Source organism: Nematocida major (genome assembly GCF_021653875.1).
Source record: "Nematocida major strain JUm2507 chromosome Unknown 2424, whole genome shotgun sequence".
Classification (NCBI taxonomy): domain Eukaryota; kingdom Fungi; phylum Microsporidia; genus Nematocida; species Nematocida major.
The window spans coordinates 40,618-58,412 of NW_025952956.1; the positions used below are offsets into that span (position 1 = coordinate 40,618).

The 17,795-nt window shown below is 46.8% G+C and overlaps 16 protein-coding genes across 16 annotated transcripts; 7 read left to right on the top strand and 9 right to left on the bottom strand.

The window, feature by feature from the left end:
* Positions 1 to 338: 338 nt before the first annotated feature.
* NEMAJ01_0045 (uncharacterized protein) lies at positions 339 to 3,074 on the top strand (the record flags this gene model as incomplete). Its single annotated transcript, XM_047913883.1, has 1 exon — positions 339 to 3,074. One exon carries the CDS (start codon positions 339 to 341, stop codon positions 3,072 to 3,074), a length of 2,736 nt encoding a protein of 911 aa, XP_047769840.1.
* Positions 3,075 to 3,213: 139 nt separating this feature from the next.
* Positions 3,214 to 3,630, top strand: NEMAJ01_0046 (uncharacterized protein; the record flags this gene model as incomplete). The annotated part of the gene is made up of 1 exon (XM_047913884.1): positions 3,214 to 3,630. The coding sequence occupies one exon, from the start codon at positions 3,214 to 3,216 to the stop codon at positions 3,628 to 3,630; it is 417 nt and encodes a 138-aa protein (XP_047769841.1).
* A 557-nt stretch (positions 3,631 to 4,187) lies between these two features.
* On the top strand, positions 4,188 to 4,820 carry NEMAJ01_0047 (transcription initiation factor TFIIH subunit 3; the record flags this gene model as incomplete). The annotated part of the gene is made up of 1 exon (XM_047913885.1): positions 4,188 to 4,820. One exon carries the CDS (start codon positions 4,188 to 4,190, stop codon positions 4,818 to 4,820), a length of 633 nt encoding a protein of 210 aa, XP_047769842.1.
* A 411-nt stretch (positions 4,821 to 5,231) lies between these two features.
* NEMAJ01_0048 (uncharacterized protein) lies at positions 5,232 to 6,074 on the top strand (the record flags this gene model as incomplete). Its single annotated transcript, XM_047913886.1, has 1 exon — positions 5,232 to 6,074. One exon carries the CDS (start codon positions 5,232 to 5,234, stop codon positions 6,072 to 6,074), a length of 843 nt encoding a protein of 280 aa, XP_047769843.1.
* Positions 6,075 to 6,154: 80 nt separating this feature from the next.
* On the bottom strand, positions 6,155 to 6,586 carry NEMAJ01_0049 (uncharacterized protein; the record flags this gene model as incomplete). Its single annotated transcript, XM_047913887.1, has 1 exon — positions 6,155 to 6,586. One exon carries the CDS (start codon positions 6,584 to 6,586, stop codon positions 6,155 to 6,157), a length of 432 nt encoding a protein of 143 aa, XP_047769844.1.
* A 39-nt stretch (positions 6,587 to 6,625) lies between these two features.
* On the top strand, positions 6,626 to 8,335 carry NEMAJ01_0050 (phospholipase A-2-activating protein; the record flags this gene model as incomplete). The annotated part of the gene is made up of 1 exon (XM_047913888.1): positions 6,626 to 8,335. One exon carries the CDS (start codon positions 6,626 to 6,628, stop codon positions 8,333 to 8,335), a length of 1,710 nt encoding a protein of 569 aa, XP_047769845.1.
* Positions 8,336 to 9,130: 795 nt separating this feature from the next.
* Positions 9,131 to 10,867, top strand: NEMAJ01_0051 (uncharacterized protein; the record flags this gene model as incomplete). Its single annotated transcript, XM_047913889.1, has 1 exon — positions 9,131 to 10,867. One exon carries the CDS (start codon positions 9,131 to 9,133, stop codon positions 10,865 to 10,867), a length of 1,737 nt encoding a protein of 578 aa, XP_047769846.1.
* A 265-nt stretch (positions 10,868 to 11,132) lies between these two features.
* On the bottom strand, positions 11,133 to 11,867 carry NEMAJ01_0052 (ERO1-like protein alpha; the record flags this gene model as incomplete). The annotated part of the gene is made up of 1 exon (XM_047913890.1): positions 11,133 to 11,867. One exon carries the CDS (start codon positions 11,865 to 11,867, stop codon positions 11,133 to 11,135), a length of 735 nt encoding a protein of 244 aa, XP_047769847.1.
* A 168-nt stretch (positions 11,868 to 12,035) lies between these two features.
* NEMAJ01_0001 (uncharacterized protein) lies at positions 12,036 to 12,212 on the bottom strand (the record flags this gene model as incomplete). Its single annotated transcript, XM_047913839.1, has 1 exon — positions 12,036 to 12,212. The coding sequence occupies one exon, from the start codon at positions 12,210 to 12,212 to the stop codon at positions 12,036 to 12,038; it is 177 nt and encodes a 58-aa protein (XP_047769796.1).
* A 23-nt stretch (positions 12,213 to 12,235) lies between these two features.
* NEMAJ01_0053 (protein transport protein YIF1) lies at positions 12,236 to 12,907 on the bottom strand (the record flags this gene model as incomplete). Its single annotated transcript, XM_047913891.1, has 1 exon — positions 12,236 to 12,907. The coding sequence occupies one exon, from the start codon at positions 12,905 to 12,907 to the stop codon at positions 12,236 to 12,238; it is 672 nt and encodes a 223-aa protein (XP_047769848.1).
* Positions 12,907 to 13,215, bottom strand: NEMAJ01_0054 (uncharacterized protein; the record flags this gene model as incomplete). The annotated part of the gene is made up of 1 exon (XM_047913892.1): positions 12,907 to 13,215. One exon carries the CDS (start codon positions 13,213 to 13,215, stop codon positions 12,907 to 12,909), a length of 309 nt encoding a protein of 102 aa, XP_047769849.1.
* Positions 13,216 to 13,245: 30 nt separating this feature from the next.
* On the top strand, positions 13,246 to 13,533 carry NEMAJ01_0002 (uncharacterized protein; the record flags this gene model as incomplete). The annotated part of the gene is made up of 1 exon (XM_047913840.1): positions 13,246 to 13,533. The coding sequence occupies one exon, from the start codon at positions 13,246 to 13,248 to the stop codon at positions 13,531 to 13,533; it is 288 nt and encodes a 95-aa protein (XP_047769797.1).
* Positions 13,534 to 13,709: 176 nt separating this feature from the next.
* Positions 13,710 to 14,873, bottom strand: NEMAJ01_0055 (26S proteasome regulatory subunit N6; the record flags this gene model as incomplete). The annotated part of the gene is made up of 1 exon (XM_047913893.1): positions 13,710 to 14,873. The coding sequence occupies one exon, from the start codon at positions 14,871 to 14,873 to the stop codon at positions 13,710 to 13,712; it is 1,164 nt and encodes a 387-aa protein (XP_047769850.1).
* A 944-nt stretch (positions 14,874 to 15,817) lies between these two features.
* On the bottom strand, positions 15,818 to 16,939 carry NEMAJ01_0056 (25S rRNA (cytosine2278-C5)-methyltransferase; the record flags this gene model as incomplete). Its single annotated transcript, XM_047913894.1, has 1 exon — positions 15,818 to 16,939. The coding sequence occupies one exon, from the start codon at positions 16,937 to 16,939 to the stop codon at positions 15,818 to 15,820; it is 1,122 nt and encodes a 373-aa protein (XP_047769851.1).
* An 88-nt stretch (positions 16,940 to 17,027) lies between these two features.
* On the bottom strand, positions 17,028 to 17,312 carry NEMAJ01_0003 (uncharacterized protein; the record flags this gene model as incomplete). The annotated part of the gene is made up of 1 exon (XM_047913841.1): positions 17,028 to 17,312. The coding sequence occupies one exon, from the start codon at positions 17,310 to 17,312 to the stop codon at positions 17,028 to 17,030; it is 285 nt and encodes a 94-aa protein (XP_047769798.1).
* Positions 17,313 to 17,443: 131 nt separating this feature from the next.
* On the bottom strand, positions 17,444 to 17,770 carry NEMAJ01_0057 (uncharacterized protein; the record flags this gene model as incomplete). Its single annotated transcript, XM_047913895.1, has 1 exon — positions 17,444 to 17,770. The coding sequence occupies one exon, from the start codon at positions 17,768 to 17,770 to the stop codon at positions 17,444 to 17,446; it is 327 nt and encodes a 108-aa protein (XP_047769852.1).
* Positions 17,771 to 17,795: the final 25 nt, after the last annotated feature.

Here is a 17,795-nt window from a genome sequence, read left to right on the forward strand (position 1 = left end):
GACTGTACATGCTTATACGGCACAATTTAGCAAGCCTGGAGAGATCTGGGCGCACTGTCTTGCATGCTAATCTGGCCTCTAGAGGAGAATTCTGGGCATTTCTGCAGTGCTCTAGCCGTGCAAAAAGCAAATAGGCTGGAGTGCACGCCAGACAGCCATAAACAGAGACTTCCTGCCATGCACACTGTAAGTCTGTGAAAATGGGCTGGCATATGCGCCCATCAGAAACCTCGCTCAATGCAAAATTGATTTTCAAATAAACTGGGGTATTGGCCGTGTCAAATTTTTTGCAATATGCCTGCCAATGAATATAAAAATAAATCTTTTTTATTAAAAGCATGAAATTAGCTTATGCAGTCACTCTTTTGTGTGCAGTTCGGCATGTATTTGGATCAACATACTGCCCGCTCAGCGAAGCAATGTATTCCTCTGAGAATCTCGAGCGCGGGGGAGTAGATATAGATATGCTTAAAAGCACCTGTCTAGTTGACTTGTTCAAAAAAGTAGACAGATCCAGAGAAAATATCGCATGTATGGCCGAGGGGGCACCTGAAATCATGCGCAAGATGTGTGTAGAAGACAAGCTGCAAGAAACCTTGGACATTCTGAAGTCGATCCAGGCCATAAAAATCCAAATCGACGCAAATCTAGAGGAAAAAACCCAATGCTTGGCTAAGCTGGAAAAACTGTCTCTGATACTGATAGATTGCGAAGCGAAGGAAAAGAAAAACAGAGAAACCGCCCCTTCAAACAGCCAGGCCGCAGAAAAGCCTGAAAACCCTTTCATCGACGTATGGGAAGTGCCAGAGCTTGACAGTGAGCCAGTCTCCGATTCTTCCACTGTCGTGCGCCAAATGCAAGAAGTAGAGGCCCTCATGGAAAAAGCCATAAAAAATGGGGAGTGCTTGGAGAAAAGAAAGATCTCCGTAGTTTATATAGCAGAAGAGTGCGTGGCGCGCAATACCGAATTTCTGGAGGAAGCTACTATGGCAATGCAGAGCCAGACATACTACACGGCGTTTGGCTGCCAAAAACCCCCGAAAAGAAAGAGAAACACTGCCAGGCACATCCTGCAGTACAAGAACATATACCTGGCACAGCTGCAGAACCGCGAGTGCTTTTTGCTAAGCAAGATTGTCGATCTCTTCTACAAAAAAACAAGCAGCCAGATCCAAGCGGCCCAGGAAGAGATGCAAGAAAAGCTCCAGGAGCTTCTCCTTTACAACTACTCCATTGACGAGAACCTTTACGCCAAAAAAATCGCCCACTTTATACGCTGCGTGCAGCCGTATGTTGGGCTCTCTGGGGCCCCAGACAAGCTGGCCTTGGCGCTGGACGCGCACTTTCTTTCTCTGCTGGTTCTAGACCACTCCATGCCCATATGCCGGCTCAAGGAAGTTCTGAGCATCATGCACATTCTGTACGAAGACGCTCCCGACATGTCGGAAATAAGCTTGGGCGTATTTATCGAGTATTTCTACGACATTGTTCGGACCCATCTGATGCTAAGCTGGGGAAATGCCTCTGAAGCCCACTGCCAAACGGCGCGCCTGTTTGGAAATATGCACGCTCTGGTTTCGTCCTTCACTAAAAAAGAGGAAATCCACCTGCTGTGCAACATGTTTGGCGAGCTAGACAAGTCGTTTGCAAGATACAGGCGAAATGTAACATATAACGGCAGCTCGGATGTGGAGGAGCCTATTCGGGACCCCACGTGGAGATACACCGCCGATAAGTACAGCATAATACACCAGCACATGAGCGTGCACGACGCAAGACACGCCCAGAACGACAGCTGCCTCCTCCTGGGCCTGCACCCGCTTATATACGCACTCGAGGAGCACACAATTCCAATGTGGATATCTGAGGGCGGGCCAAACGACGAGAACACCTGCACAGTGGAGATAGGATACCTAAACCCAGACGACATCAGCTATCGCACGGATCTGATGACATACAGCGACGCGTGCAAGTTTACTTCCGTAAAGAACATAAACATAATCGTCGACCCTGACCTGAAGAAAGAGATAAGCATGGTCATAGACAAGTACGTGCACCCAGATGCAACTGTGCAGCTTATAGGAGTAAACCCAAACTCAGACTGCGTGTCCATGTTTAAGTCCAGCGTGCTTGAGGATGTAGGCGTATTGCCCCCGTCCAACGAGGACAAGCAGGCGATCCACGACCAGGTATTGGATGACTCCACTGGATATGGCTGGGAGTTTTGGCCTGCGGTGTGCACAGTAACCCTTGTGGCCGCTCTTATTGACCTGCTTTCGGGCGAAGACACTTTCTTTTTCACTATTGTTCCAATAGTGGTTTCTGCACTGGGAGTCCTGCGGGCTCTTATTATACTGGAGGGAAAGGACACCCAAATTTCGGTCGTGCTGTTCAACATCATAACAGCAGGCATTGCCATAGTTGCGGGCACATACCTCTGCGACATCCTAATACGGGCCAGCGACTTGACAGAGTACCTGGTCTATATAAAGTGGCTCTACAGCGCATTGGCTATTATAGCCTTCGCAGGCATGCTGAGCACATACTCAAAGAAGGCCAGAAGGCGCGTGTTTGGCCCGTCCTACACCGCGCTAAATCTGCTGAAGTATTTCTTCTACGCACTGGCAGCTGCTGCCTCTCTTTGCATTCCCGTGTTCTATGCACTTGACTGCCAAGACGTGGTTTTCGTGCTGCTTGCAAGCAACATGGGGTTTCTGTCCGGCATATTCCTGTACATCGCATGCTCGTACGAGAAAACACCCACAAAAATCAAAAGCGACCAGTGGAAAAGGCTGGACAGGTGTGTTATGGTGCTTTCCTGGATCACAGTGACCATTGGTCTTGTGCTGACTCTAGTAGTCTCGATCCACTACGACCTCCTGGAGAACCTCCCTATAATCTTGGGAGACAAGAAGATGCTTCTTTCTCTATTTAAAAGGGAAACGGCCCCAGAGCATGCAGGCATGTACCCTTTTGGAGGCGACAGCTCTGCCTTAAACGAGCTTATTAAATCTGCAGCCATTGGCATAAGCACCTCCGTAAACAGAGCAGTCGGCATGCGGGTGTTCTTGTAGCTCCAGCGCCGAAAATAAATCGAATCTTCTGCCTTTCCAGCTAAGCTTTAACCTTTCCAGCCGTTAACCAGGCAGAAGCCCACCGCGCAATTGGAGTAGATGCCTTGAAATTTAAAAATGCATGCTTTATTCAAACAGAATGCGCCCCTTCCTAGAGAAAATTATTGTGCACGCTCTGCTTGCCTCTGAAAGACAGAAAATAGGGCAGTTCGAAGGGGCGTATAGAAAACCCAGAAAAAGAAGAGAAGTGAAAACGCGGCCATACTCTACGCAGGAGCAGCCCAGAGCTCCCCCAAGCATAGAGTGCCGCCTGCTCTCAGTGGAGACAAGCCTTGGGCGCCTGCTCTCAACAGCTTCTATAGAACACGCAGAAAGTGCGCATTGGAGACCGTCCCATGCAATGGACCCTGCACTTTATCGGTGCAGACACTGCCTCGGCTGGGCATTTGAAACCAGAAAAAGCATCTCTCTCCATAACATTGGCCTGTCAGCGCAGAAAACCCCCAATAGAAAAAGAGTGCAAAACTATATTTCTGATGTGCAATATAATATGTGAAAGCGTGTGATTGAATGCATAAATATACAGCGGATTTAAAAAAATCCAGGGTACACATGGGAATAAGAATACAGCACAAATACGCCCAGGACATAGTCGTATGCACGCCAGAGGGGTATATTACTAAAAAGTGCGCTCGACCTCAGAAAAGACGCAAAGCGAAAAAAGGGCTCCTAAAGGGGCCAATCGATGCTCCGAAGCTGTTTTTGCTGGGCACGCTTCTCTACATTCTTTCAGCCATCGCCACGCAAGTGGCCCAAATCTTCTGAGCTTCCACTCAGGTATTCGCATGCAAAGCCTGCACTGCATGTGCATGGGCATAGACACCCAGCCCTTTCAAAGCCAAGCGCGTGCAAACTCTAAGAGTATGTCCGCCCGGAGGCAAGAACCTGCCAAGTACCGCACTATGGCGCAGCACTGCAGTTTTCCTGTTTGGAATTCGCGAACTAGGCATATTTGTGAATAAAAATCTAGTATCTATTTCCAGCACTGTCTTGCAGGCCCGTAGGCGCTGTGAGGGAGCGTGCTAAAATACTCTTATTTTTTTTGAAGTTTAAATGCTTCTGGTACTTGTGGTCTCTAGTGGGTTCCCAATGGGCACTGACGCTATGAATGACTTGCTGGTCTTTATTACAATGTATCTGCGCACTGGGCATGCAAACAAACTAAAGATAATACACGGGCTGTCCATTTTATTTGACTCTGATGCAAACTTGGAGGAGGAGCTAACTGATAAAATACTTGAAGGATTCAATTCAGACTCTGCCGCCGACGCATGCAGAGACTTTGGATACTCCTTGCTGCTTGTGCAAAAGGAAAAGAAGGAAAGCTGCAAGATCGTATTTTTTTCTTCGGGAAACATCTCGCTGAACTTTATAAAGTGTGCATTCACCGCAAGAAAACTGGACATCCACGTGGACTGCATCGTTCCATTTGAAAGCGCCGTATCGCAGATCTCAGACGTTCTGAGAAGGCCTGCATTTTGCACGTCTTCAGGCGACTCCCTGTTTGAGTACTTGCTGGGAATCCTCTCCCTGGGCCTTGGGAGGGTATCGAAAACCAGCGCGCACAGGCTCTGCATATGCCACAGCAAAGAAATAACCATAGGCTATCTCTGCCCAATCTGCTTGGGGCTGTACTGTAAATTTGTTCCGCTGTGCAAGCACTGCAAAACCCGCTTTATTTTCTAGGGCATGTTTTCCCAAGAAGCAGAAAGTTGACAGCCATCACCCGCGCCTTGTTTTGTGCAAAAGAGTGCACAAACAGCCGGAAAAAGTCTCCCGCCATTGTGACAGGAGAAGAGCACAGGCACTTGGAGTGCATGCTTTGTCATAGACAGCCCATACAGAACAGAGGGTTTGCAGCGCATTCCCAGCTTCTGCACTTCCGCCGCCTGCTTCAACCCTTGCCTGTGCTGTAGAGGTCCGGCAGGCTCAAAGAGAGAAAATTCGCAACTTTCTCCGACTGAAAAAGAAAGCAGAGCCAAAAAGTTATTGCAGCTTCCATTTCTGATGGAGAGAAAAGCTTAAAGTATTGTGGGCTGCATTTAGTGCCTTATTATATGCCATAAAAAGTATAAGTAATGAAAATATCGATAAAATATGGCAAAAAACACTATAGAAAAAGATGTGCCAAGTTCTTCGCTTGCGAGCAGGCAGCCATTTAGGGAAAAGTGTCGGGTCGGCCTTCTCCCGTGCACACTTTGTTTTTGCTGCGGAAGAGGGCAGCTGTCGGTTGGCAATGAGGCTGTTTCGGATGTCAAATCAGTGTTTATGGGCTTTAAATATATAGAAGGTGTTCAGCACATGGTAGTAAATGAGCAGACATTAAAGAGCGCATACATCTACAAAGAGGAGGCGCTAAGCACCGAGTACTGCACGTGCGACCTGCCGAAGAGCGTGCTGGCTCCGATCGGAACACTCTTTAGCCTGGAAAACTCGTTTTCCCAGCCAAAGAAGATAGTGCCCATGCCTGTGCTGCATTTGGCCCCGAAGTTCCCGGTGTATTCGCCGTACGCAATTTCTGTAGATAGCATAATAAGCGGGGAGGACGCCCGGACCACATGCATGATAAAGAATATACCCAACAAGCTGAACATACGGCAGCTTATAGAGCTTCTCACCTCAATATGCTACAACTCCTTTGACTTCGTGTACCTGCGAATGGACTTCAAAAGCAACTGCAATAATGGGTACGCCTTTATTAACTTTAGGAAGCCAAAGTACATCCCGATCTTCCTAGACGCCATACAAGGAAAAAGGTGGAAAAACTTCAAAAGCGAAAAAAGAGGAGACATCGCATATGCCAGAATACAGGGCCTCCACATGCTGCAGAGTAGGTTCCGGAGAAGCGACATTTTGGCGGCCGGGAAGGAGTTTTGGCCTGTTATATTCAATAAGAAGGGGGACGAAATACTCGCGTCCGAGTGGAGGCTGCACAGCTGAAGCAGAAAAACAAAGAACTTTTATTAGTACCCGGTACAGGCATGCATATATAAATCAAAATAGTTATTCAACCTCACGTTTTACACATCCTTGAGCTGATGCATTAGCTCGCCAGACTTTTTTAGAAGGCTCAGCTGGTCCGCCAAAATGAACCCTGCCTCAATGCACGAGTAGGAGTCGTAGAACCAGAGCCCAAAAATTTCCATCTCTCTTCCATACGCTTTTGATATAATAATGAATTTCTCGTAGGTTTCTATACTGTGCACGTGCTTGTCCATAAGCATGTAGAAGTCGCTTGGGCTTTTTCTATTCAAAATAAGAATCGCCGTGGAGGGCACGTCTCTTCTCTTGTATATGTGTATGACTCCCTCGGTTTCTGTGTTAATCCACTTTTCCTCGTACTTAAAAACCAGAACATTTACCGAGGACAGGAGCAAATGGTTGTACATCGGGTCCTTTCCTGTCAGTATTCTTTTTGTTATTTCATTTGTCTCTGGTGTCCTTGCGCGCATAAACAATCCCTGCTTTTATTGGCATTTTTTTATTTGCATATGGTTCAAATCGAAGTGGTAAAGAACGTGCATACGTCAGATATAAAGGACGGAGTTATCCACAACGGCCTGCTGTACACGGTGGGAAGAGACAGGCACGTCCGTGTTTCTACGCTTGACGGTTTGGAAGAGGTGTGGGTCTCTAAGGATTTGGGGGCGCCTGCAAACTCTGTCTGCGTGCACAAGGAGTGCGTGTACGTGGGGCTTCAGACAGGCGAAATACTGAGATATCGAATATCCTCGAAAAAGGAGGCTTCTGGCAAGGCAGAAGAGGGCGCGGTCTCTCTCGAGCTCGAAAGCCGGGATGCGGTGCATTCAGATAACGTGTGCTCTCTCAGCGAGTGCAGCGAAGGCGTTCTCAGCACGTCGTGGGACAGCACAGTGGGCCTGACAAGAGAGTCGGGCCCTTCTGAAGTTTCTAAAATAGAAAACACGGCGTGGTCGGCCAAGAAGCTGCCAGAGTCTGACACGGTGCTTGCAGGGTCCATAAACGGAGCTGTTTCTGTGCTGAGGAAAGTGAGCGGAACCTACCAGCAGGAAAAAGGGCTTAAAATGCACTCTACGTGCATTCGGGACATTGTGATGGAGGCAGACAGATACGTCTCTGTCTCTAACACCGGAGTGGTTATTGCATCAACCCACTCCGGGCGGGTTTTGCACAAGACAGACCTAAACAACACGAGCTTCCGGGTCAACGCGTATGCTGGCGAGTCTGTCCGCGGATACATTGTTGCGTCTGACCAGGGAATGGTCTATGTTCTGGACCAGAACCTGGAAAGCCTTTTCAGCATTGCAGCACCCACTCTGTCCTGCTGGAATGCGGTGGCGCATGAAGGCAGGGTGTATGTGCTCGGGTCAGACGGGCGCATCTATGTGTTTGGAGAGAATAAGAGCGAAAAGTACCAGAAGGTGCTGGAAGAGATCCAGGACGAGCTAAACAGCGCCAGGAAAAGCGCGGAGGAAAAGGCGCCTAGCCCTGCCGCGGCCTCGTCGGAGGAGAAAGACAGCCCTAGATACAAGGTGGTGGACGGGAATGTGTACGTTATGAAGGACGGCGAGTGGGAGCTTTTTGGAAACCAGATAGAGGAAAAAAAGAAAGACCACACAATTACCATAACGCTGGGAAGTGCCAGCTACACGCTGTCGTTTGACAAAACAGAGAACTACTATGACGTAGCGTGCGGGTTTGTGAAGCAGAACAACCTAGGCGCAGAGTACGTTCCCGAGATAGTTGAGTTTCTGAACAAGAACTTCTCCAAGCCAGAAAAAAGAGATATTTCTAAGTATTTTGTGTACGACACAATAAACATGGAAGTGGTTGGAAAAAAGATAGAAAGCCTCCCCAACGCCCCAGAGGTGGTGGAGTATCTCAAAAAGACGCAGGAAACTGGGAGCCCCCAGGAGAACGAGCGCGAAATAGAGGCCATTCTGGGGGAGTGGCTGGAAAATGGCACAGAAAAAATAGCTGTTTTGGACATATACAAGTATTTAATAGCAAAGGGCGCAGACTTTGACCTTTTCTTCCTGAAAAGCCTGAAGCCGCTGGAGTGCAAGAAAACAGCTCTTGTGTTTGCGCTTATTGCTACGAATGTGCTGGCAATGCGCCCAGAGTGCAGGACTCTGGTGGACGTGACAATGATGAAAATCATCGACAAAGGCCTAGTGAATGTAAAAATACTGCAGAATTACAAGAACAACAAAAATGTATAGAGCTGCAGCAGCTCTAAAAGTGTTAGCGCTGGTGCGTGAACGGCCTCTAGCAGGTGCGTAAAGAAAATGATTTATTCGGACGCCAAGGCCAAGGGCCGGGAAAAAGCAATAAAGAGTCTATTTTAAACCTACAGCCTACACTTAGCATCTTAGGCAGGCACCTTCTACCTGCCCACACCTTTTCTGCTGCATGCTAGAAATGCAATGTGCATGCAGGAAGAAATTTCCTGTGGCGCACTTGAAAAAGAAAAAATCCCTCCAGAGTTTTTTCAAGCCCAATGGGCTCTGTTTTTGTGGGGTTGAAAATTTCACATACTGTATTTTTATTTGCTTTTGAGACATTCACGCAGAAACTAAGTAATTTCTCCCAGAACCAAGCAGTACTCTATACCATCAGATGTAGCGGTGAAAACGCCTGCATTTGCGTATGCTCTTCATTTATAGGCCTGGATCTTTTCTGATTTGCAGCCTGATTTGGGATGCAGCAGAGATTTTGGATGGAGTTTGTCGGGTGCATGTGCGCATGCCTCTCCAAGCCCGGGCATGCCTCTTGGGCAATCTCATCCATTTTCTGCGATTTGCTCGAAAATGCCAACTATCAGAGACACACCAAACGGTGGATACGCGATGCAGCACACTCGAAATGCAGGAGTGGAAAAAGCATTGATATATGCGGACTGATGAAAGCCCATGAATAGCCCGAATTATATTGCACTTACAAGTAGCATAATTTTTCTTGAATCAGGAAGTATATGCGTTGGGATGGATTTAGGATAAAAAAATTTAAATCCATGTATGAAGAATTTGCAAATAATAGCGGTAATTCTTTCAGTGTGTGCATGCACAGATTTGCCGAAAATGAGGGATTCAGGGTATAGCAGCAGTATAGACCAGGTGCGGATATCCCCAACCGGCTCCGTAAGTTCGGATATTTTTTCTTTATACACGCCGCCTGAGAATATAAGAGAAGAGTTTCAGATGAAGGAGGCTGTTATGTTCAAAAGAGACAGTTTTCTAGGTGAAAAAAACAAACTGCCGCTGAAGGACATTCAAAAAGACACGGATGTCTTTTTGCTGGGTCTCTATCTGTTCTACGATGAGGACAAGCCAATCGAAAGCCTAACAACAAGCATATTTATCAAAAACTGCAAGGCTCTTGGAATCTTCAACGAAAAACAAATCAGTTACATTTTGACAAGGCTAGCGCACATTCATGCAAAGTATCTGATGAACTTGAAGAAGTGCCAGAAAAGCACTATCGTGCAAATAATACAGGCAGTTGAACTTGGGACTAAGCTAAACCTAGGAAAGAAGCGCATGGTGTGGGGAGGAATAGATGAAGGATTCGAGAAAATCAAGAGATACATGAAAGTGGATGTGCTTCCTATGCAGAATGATCTGAAAGCCCATATTGTGCGCATAAAAAATGCAGGGAAACCCGCTATCGACGCGTTGTGCCAAAACAGATGGCCCAAACTAGGCTTCATCCTAAAGGCTGTGGAGGATGAGACAAAGAAAATGAAGAAATCTGAGCTTTTCGCGCATAATGTTAACAAAAAAATGCACCTGTCTATAATATACAAGTACATGCTGCTCAAGAAAACAATAACAGCTGAAATATGGTGCAATAAAACAGAGCCAAGCGCCTTTCTGAAAAAAATACTGACCGAAGAGGGAATTAAGTTGGACGGCGACATATACAAAAAAATACAGCCTGAAAATCCACAAACCGTAGCCAATGCCGTAAAGAAGATCTTTATATGCAGGCACATCAAAAAAGCCAACACAGAGCCTCCAAAGGATGCGATGGAAAATCTGCTGAAAGCTGCTTCAAGCTTAAGCAGCTTAAGCAGCACACTGGAGGTTTGTAATGTGCTGGTTGACGCGCTGGCCTACAGCTTTATTCAGGACTTTGCCACAGACACTTGCCAGATCCCATCCATGAAAAGGTTTAGCACCTATCTTATGAATAGCTACAACGGCATGATGGCTGTCATTGATGCACACAAAATTCTGCTTTCGATTTCCGACATGCATGGAACGGGCTCAAAGTCGGAAGTCTCTCTGTCTGCCTGCTATAAAAAATCCAACAGCCATAAAGCCCTTCCAAAGTGGCTGCATAAAATAGTGAAGAGTCTAGGGGCTTCCTGCAAATTGCACATACATGCTAGTATGCAAGAGCCTCATGTAGAGATAACGAATGTGTTTTCGGAGATAACTCAGGTGGAGCTTCTTAGTGCTCCGGTTCCCTTGGAGCTCAAATACATGAAAATACTTTCTATTGCGCTAAAGCCGAATTGCAACTATATTATACTTGGAGTGAACTTGCATAGAAACTATATGCAAGACTGCCCGAGACAAGAAAAATCTGTTCCGCTGCACGTTCTTCTCTTCTACAGAGCCCTCACACTTTTCTATTTGGACAACGTGGTAAACGAGCAGGCGTTCAGCGAAATTACCTACTATGCGCTGCAGGTCATGTCCAACAACACAAAAGAGCAGAAAATGTTCAAAGACTTCATTCTATCGTAGCCAAGGGGCTGTTGCGCTTCTTAGAATGCGCGTGCCGTTGCAGGCATTCCACCCATCATATATGCCCAGCCCACACTCTGCCAGAGCTGGCTCATCCTTTATAGGCAGCCCTAGCAGAAAAGGAGCTCGCAGAGCCAGCGGAGTGCTGGTGCCTAGGAATCCCAGCGCGCAAAAGAAAGCAAAACCCCATATAATTTTCCAGCCTGTTAAGCAGCAGGGCTTGGGCACTAAGTTATAAAACTCAAATATATACATTTTTATTCTGCTATACTTTCTTCCTCAAAGCTGCCTTGCTCTGGAGGAGTGGGGCTGCCACCAAGGAGTATGCCGTGTTTAGAACCCTTCCCTGGGCCTCCCGCCTCTTTATATCTTCGTCGCGCCTTATTATTGTGTCGGAAATGTACTTCTGGTACTGCGTGGTGGACACGGACAGCCTGTTTAGAAGGTTTGCAAAACAGACTATGTCAAAATCGCTTATTCTAACGCTTTCGCCTTTAGCCTTCCTCAGGAGGTTCAGCGCGCAGTGCAGGCCTGCAAACTGGACTCTTCCCCAGACGCTGCAGCGCATGCAGTCCACACACCCCATCAGCCCGGAAATTGCCGCACATCTTTCCACAGTCTCGGCTGTCACAGCATACGGATCGTAGCTATGCTGCATGTTTCTAAGCAGCGAGCCTTTTAGAGCTGCCACCGCGCCTGCAGCCTTTTCGCCTTTCGCAATTCTTTCCATGTCCCCTATGGCAACAGGGAGCAGCGAAATAAGCAAATCCAGCGTGAATTTTAAATTTTTCATGTGCTCTGGCTTAACTCTCTTGTACATCAGCCTGTAATTCATGAACAGCTTTCGGTTGTCCGGGTCTTCGCTGTAGAAGGAGCACAGATGGATGGTAACAGAGCAGTGCACGCCACTCAGCAGGGAGGGCAGCAGAGAGTCGTTTTTTCCTATTTTGTGCACGGCATCCCACACAATAGACCCATCGTATCCTGTGTACCTTTCCATGATGGTTTTTAGGTCGACCTCTATGTTTGTTTTGTGCTGGCACTCCTTTGTTAGGCGAATAATTTCGCCTATTTCTTTTCTGAACTCGTTCAGCTTGTCCAGCGGCTCTTCGGCTTTCTGGCCTTTCTTGCTGAACAAGTTGCACGACGCCCCGCAGTCCTTAAAGCGCTATTTAACAGACTCTGGACACTCGTTGTCCACCTTCAGTGTTATCTTTGAGAATTCGTCGGCTGTGCACAGGATAGACACGTTCTTTCTCATTTCCATGCTGTTATACTCCCATTTCACAGCAGCATGTGCAAAAAAACATGCGCACACAAGAACAGCTCCAACTTTCCACAGCATAATCATAAAAACAAATCATAAATTTATTTTAAAACCACAAGAAGAAGGCACTCTAAAATTACAATAAAGAACAAAAAATACATTTTTCGCTTCTTCGCTGTAATTTCGTGCTCGTTTGATATCAGGAAGTGTTTCAAAGACCTTCCCAGGAAGAGAGCAAACGACACCATCAAGTATATCAGAAGTATTTTTGCTATAAGTACATTTAGTATCTTTGTGAATATCTTGATAGCAATGATTGTAACATACTTGTACCCTATAAACGACACAATATCGGTTATGTTGAGGGCTGTTGCCTCGAAGAAAAAGCTGCCTGCCTTGATTCCGGCAGCCTCCAGAAGCGCCAGCACGAGAGACTTTGTGGTGATTTTTCCTAGCGTCTCAGGCTCAAACTTGTCCTCCACCTCCAGCTCGCAGGCCACAAATAAAATGTACGTTATAACGGACATAAGCGGAATGTACAGGTCGGGCTGGCTCACCGGAACTGCGGAAATGTCTCTATTTGTGCAGTGCATCCACTGGTCTATGCTGTACGGATAGAAAATTAGAAGCATTTTTCGCAGCAGATACGAGTTGTCTATTTGAAAGTACCTTTTCACAGAATCAAACCTCCCAAATGAAACTGCCCTGTTTATATACGAAGCTCCTAAATTGAGCGCGTGTTTCTGCATGTCCATCTGCAGACTGTGCGACATTAATTTTTTATTGGGTGTAAATTTAAATTTAATTCACTCTTGTAAAACTGTCTGACTCTTTTTCGGAATCTGCTGAAGTGTCTGGCCTCCGAGTTTTTTAGCATGTGAAAGGCATCCGCTATGAATATGCCGTTCCGAGAGGCGCCGAAGACCCGAATCCACGCCTGTTTTTCCGCTGGGCACGGCTTCGTGAATAGAATCTTCTGTTTTTTCCCCAGGCAGTCTATTTCCACCTCTGGAAAAACTGCTAAGACCTTTCCAACAATGGCAGTTCTTTTGTTTGGCCGGCACATTCTAGAATAGACCATAAAAAGACAAAAATATTTTATTATGTGCAAATGGCGTTAATTAAAAATAAAGAAGAAAAAGGCTTGCCTGCGCCCAGGCACATGCACAAATGTGGAGGGGAAGGCGTGGAGGCCTTGCCGCATGGAATATTTTCTAGGGAAGTGAAAAGCCTGATCGCTCGGGTGCTTCGAAACGAGCCACTGCGGGAGGAGGAGATAAAGCGCCTGCTCAAGATAGGGGTTATTTGGCCTGTGCTCAAGCCGTATCTTCTGCTGAACATAGAGAAGTATAATGCGCTGAATCTTCTTGATGTTTTATGCGAGAGGCAGAACGGCTGAAGCCAGCACGAGCGGCTGGCATGAACTTTAGAGCAGGCAGTTTCTGCGCGCATGCTACGATGCTGCATGGATTTTGGGCTTTCGGCAGGTCTCCCTGGGCGCTGTCTAAATCCCTTGCCATCTCTAAAACGCATGGGACGCACTGCACTAGCAGACTAGTAAAAAGTATCATTTATTTACTTTGTGAGGATTGTGTTAATGGTGTCGTCTAGCACATCGAGTATTTCCTCAGCCTCTGCCCTGTGGCTTTTTTTCGCTTCGTTTCTTTGTATGTTTATGCACATTGTCTCCTGATCAATATCCCCCTTTATCTTTTCGTCCAGTATCATTCTTCTCAGCCTGTTTTCGATGACGTCTAGGCTGAAGTTGAGCACGTTTCCGATGTACTCTATGTTTATGTTCGAGTAGGGCTCTATTATTTTGAGGATATTTGAGTCTATAAGGCTGTCGCAAAGGCTCTTCAGATGGTTCATAAGGAACTCGTCCGACTCAATCAGGCTCATGTTTTCATATACAATGCTTCTGCATTTTCTTAGGTCTCTGTCCAGCACGCACTTTCCAATAGAGCACAGAATTTTTATGCACTCGTCGTCTCGGCTCTGCACAAAGGCGTCTTTGCTCTGCAGCAGAGACTCTATCTCGGCCGCCTTCCCGTTCATTATCTTTATCAATATTAAGTACCTGCAGCACAAAACCGTCATTTTCGCGTCGTGGGACAGCACAAACCCGTCCAGCGCCTCTATTATGTACCCGGTGCTGATTGTGTACTCCTTTTCGTCTGCAGAGTACATGCTTGACAGCAAATCTATTTTGGCCTGCAGGAACGGAGGGCAGTACACAAACGTGGCAGTTGACTTGGACAGAGTCAGCGAGGACTTGGCCTTTGAGATGTTCTTTAGCGCGTAGAAGACCTTGCTCTCCAGATAGTACAGCTTCACCAAAGCCAGCTTGTCGTCTGCCTTCTTCAAAACCTGAACAGTTTCAGATATTAGGCGCAGCGCGTCGTTGTGCTCGCCCATTAGCAGCAGGCCTTCTATCTTTCGAATGTCAAAGTCTATTTTTAGCAGGCTTCTTTTGTTCTTCTCCGCCCACTCAATCAGCCTGTTGTATATTCTTATTCTTTCCGGAAGCGGTGCGCTGTTTTGCTCTAAGACATCCAAAGCCTTCTTTAGAAGTATAGCAATAGATGGCTTTGATATTTTAGAGGTGTTTGCCACCGTGTCTAGTAAAAGGTCTGTTCTCTCGGAGGTTCCGTTCAAGACAGATGACATTAGTTCGGAGCTGACTAAGTCTATGGCCTGCGAACTTTTCAGTTTCTCCTCTAGTGAGCTAATATTCATGCAAATAAAAAAACAAGAATATAAATAAACACTGCATATTAGAAACAGCCTGCAGCGCCCTTGTGTTTTCCGTGCTTTATTTGCAGCGCAGTGCGTGTTCAAAAAGGCGCTGCCCCCGGCCTCTTTGCATGTGGCCTTGCTCTTTTCTCTTCTTGCAAATTTAGAGTGGCCTGTTTGCTTCTTACAGCTATAAGGCATGCACACAGTCGCATTCATATCCATCTGGGCTCAAACTGCTCGCTGCTCTGTTTTCTCTTGCTCGTGTGGATGCGCTTCGGGCGCTTGTTCATTTGGGGGTGGTGCGTTTTTGATTTTTGAAATAAAGTGTTCAAATCTTATATGCTCTTTTTTCAGCATGCACGCGTTTATTTTTTTCCAGGAAAAGGCTGTGCATAAGGAGCTGCTTTTGAAGTGCGCTTTCAAGGCAAACACCAACTTTGCTTTGCCTGGCCTGGAACTAGGCCCATCTTTCGGTGGAAAGGAAGCAGTAGCCCCTTGCTTGTGGTCCTTTCGCTCGGTCTTTATTTTTCTATTTATACATTTGCCATTCCTCTTGTTCTTGCTTCTGCCCCTTTCTTCGCCTTCTTTTCTGCTTCCGCCTCTTCGATTGGAATTTTTCATCCTTAGTTTCTGGGGGTTCCGCTCTGCCGGCTCAGCATTTATTTCCACAACTTTGTCCTCTATCCACATTTATCTATCTTCATCAGTATCCCAGCCGGACTTCAATACTTTGGCCTGACTTCGGATTCGCCCGCATCCAGTGACTAGCTCTAGAGAAGACACGCATTAACTAACACATAGCAAAGCGCACGGGGTATACGCCCATTCTTTGCATGTGCCAGGCGGACCGGCAACACCATAAAAACTCCCTAAAACCTCTGCATTTACTCTATACACCGCATGTCTATGCTCTTTATACTTTATTCACCACACCAGCACGTACGCTACTTGCTGTCTTTTCTAACAAACGACGCCAAAAAGAACCCTTTGGTCTCCATGTCTGCATCGCACCGAACCACTTTCTCGCTGAACTCATATCCCGGGGCGCCCCTCTTGCTCCATGCAGGCAGTGCTTTCTCCAGCACATATCCGGGGTTGGCTTTTAGAGCCTGGCTTACAACTCCTTCGTTCTCCTCCTCGTAGATCGAGCAGGTCGAGTACACAACCTTTTTGGCTCTGGGATAGCTCAAGGCCTTGTTCAGTATCTTCACTTGGAACGCGCTGAGCTTGCTGATTCTTGCATAGTCTTTCTCCTCGCCCGGGTGTATCCCGGATCCGCTGCACGACGGGTCGACCAAAATATACTCGGCCTTAAACACGTCTTCCACCTCTTTCGTAATGCCCAAAAAGTCGCAGTGCATGCTCACGATATTTTCTGCCCCGGACTTCTCGATCATCTCTCGGAGCGTTTTGTATCTCTCCATGTCTTTTTCCACTGCGTATATCACGCTCGTTGGAGAAAGCATCGCAAGATGCGTGGTTTTGTTCCCAGGGGCCGAGCAGGCATCCAAAACCACGCTGTTCTTCGGGGGATTTAGCACGTATGCAGGGAGGCAGCTCGATAAGTCTTGGACGAAAAAGTACCCCTCCTGGTAGCTTTTCAGCTTAATCCAGTTCACCTTTTCCATGACCTTGTACACGTCTGGGACAATTGTCGGCTCAAGCGAAAGAGAGGAAATTGCAGATGCGTCTGCCTTTAGCGTGTTCAGGCGTATGTACGCTTGCCCGCGGTCTTCCTTCGTTTTTGTCTTCTCCACGATCCCCAGAGACTTATATGTCTCTTTGACCTCGTTTGCGAGCTTCTTGTTGAACCGCGTGGCCTCCCGGTTGTTCCCATACAGAATCTCGTAGCATAGCACGATAGCCATCCATCGGTTGCGTATGTCAAACCTCAGCGCCCCAACAACTCTTGACAGCACGTCATACTTCCGGATTATGCTGCTGATAACTGCCATGTACTTGGTTGGCATTTCGGTTTTGTAGCACGCTGTTTTTATTCCCGTCCTTTTTTCCTTTACGTCCTGCAGCATTCTGCTGCATCTCTCATAGAACTTCTTAGTCTCCATAAAAAAATTTACCAGTTAGGCTTATATGCACAGCAGAAAAGAGGCTTTCTGCGCCCTCTGAACAGAAAGATTGGCAGCGCATGCAGAATCACTCGTTTATTTGCGAAAGAAGGCTCCGCGCCTCTTCTTCGGTGATTCCGTCCACAAGAACAGACTTGCTTCTGGACTTGCCCCCTCCCAGAATCGACACTTGATTTTTGGGCCTCCGCAGTATCTTATGGACAGTTTCAATCACTTCTCGGTTCGCCCTGTTTTCTATCGGGATTGAGGTCAGCGAAATGCTGAGAATGTCGCCCGCCCAGGAAAGTGAAAATACTTTTGATTTAGGCTTTACTTCGCAATTTATTATTACACCAGACTCGGTCGCGCGCATTTAAAGAGCGCAAAAATCATTCAGTGCATATTTATATTTTTATTCCAGGCCTTTCGAGGAAAAGCGTAGGCTCTAATTCAACTTAATGCAAAACATGCATTTAAGCAGGTGCACACAGAGAGAAAACGCGTTTACTCACCGGGGGCCTTTTCATGTACACTTTTGTGTGCGGAAAGCTTCCTCTTATCTGCAAAGCTCTTGTTGCATATGGCGCACACATGCCCGGGCTTTGTCTTTTCGGGCTTTGTGTGGGCCTTTTCCTCAGACGCCCAGCCGTTCATTTCCAGCAAGCTTCCTCCAAGAGTTCTCACTAGCAAGGTGGTTTTCTTGTACCTTCTTGTGGTTACGCTTTTTAGCTTATCGACTGCTTCGTTTTGCATTTGAATTACAGCAGAGCCTTCTGTTGGCTTCTGTCCTTCTGTTTTTCTTTTCTCTTCAGACTCATTGGCTTCCTTCATTAAAAAATTATTCGGGCGTCTCTGC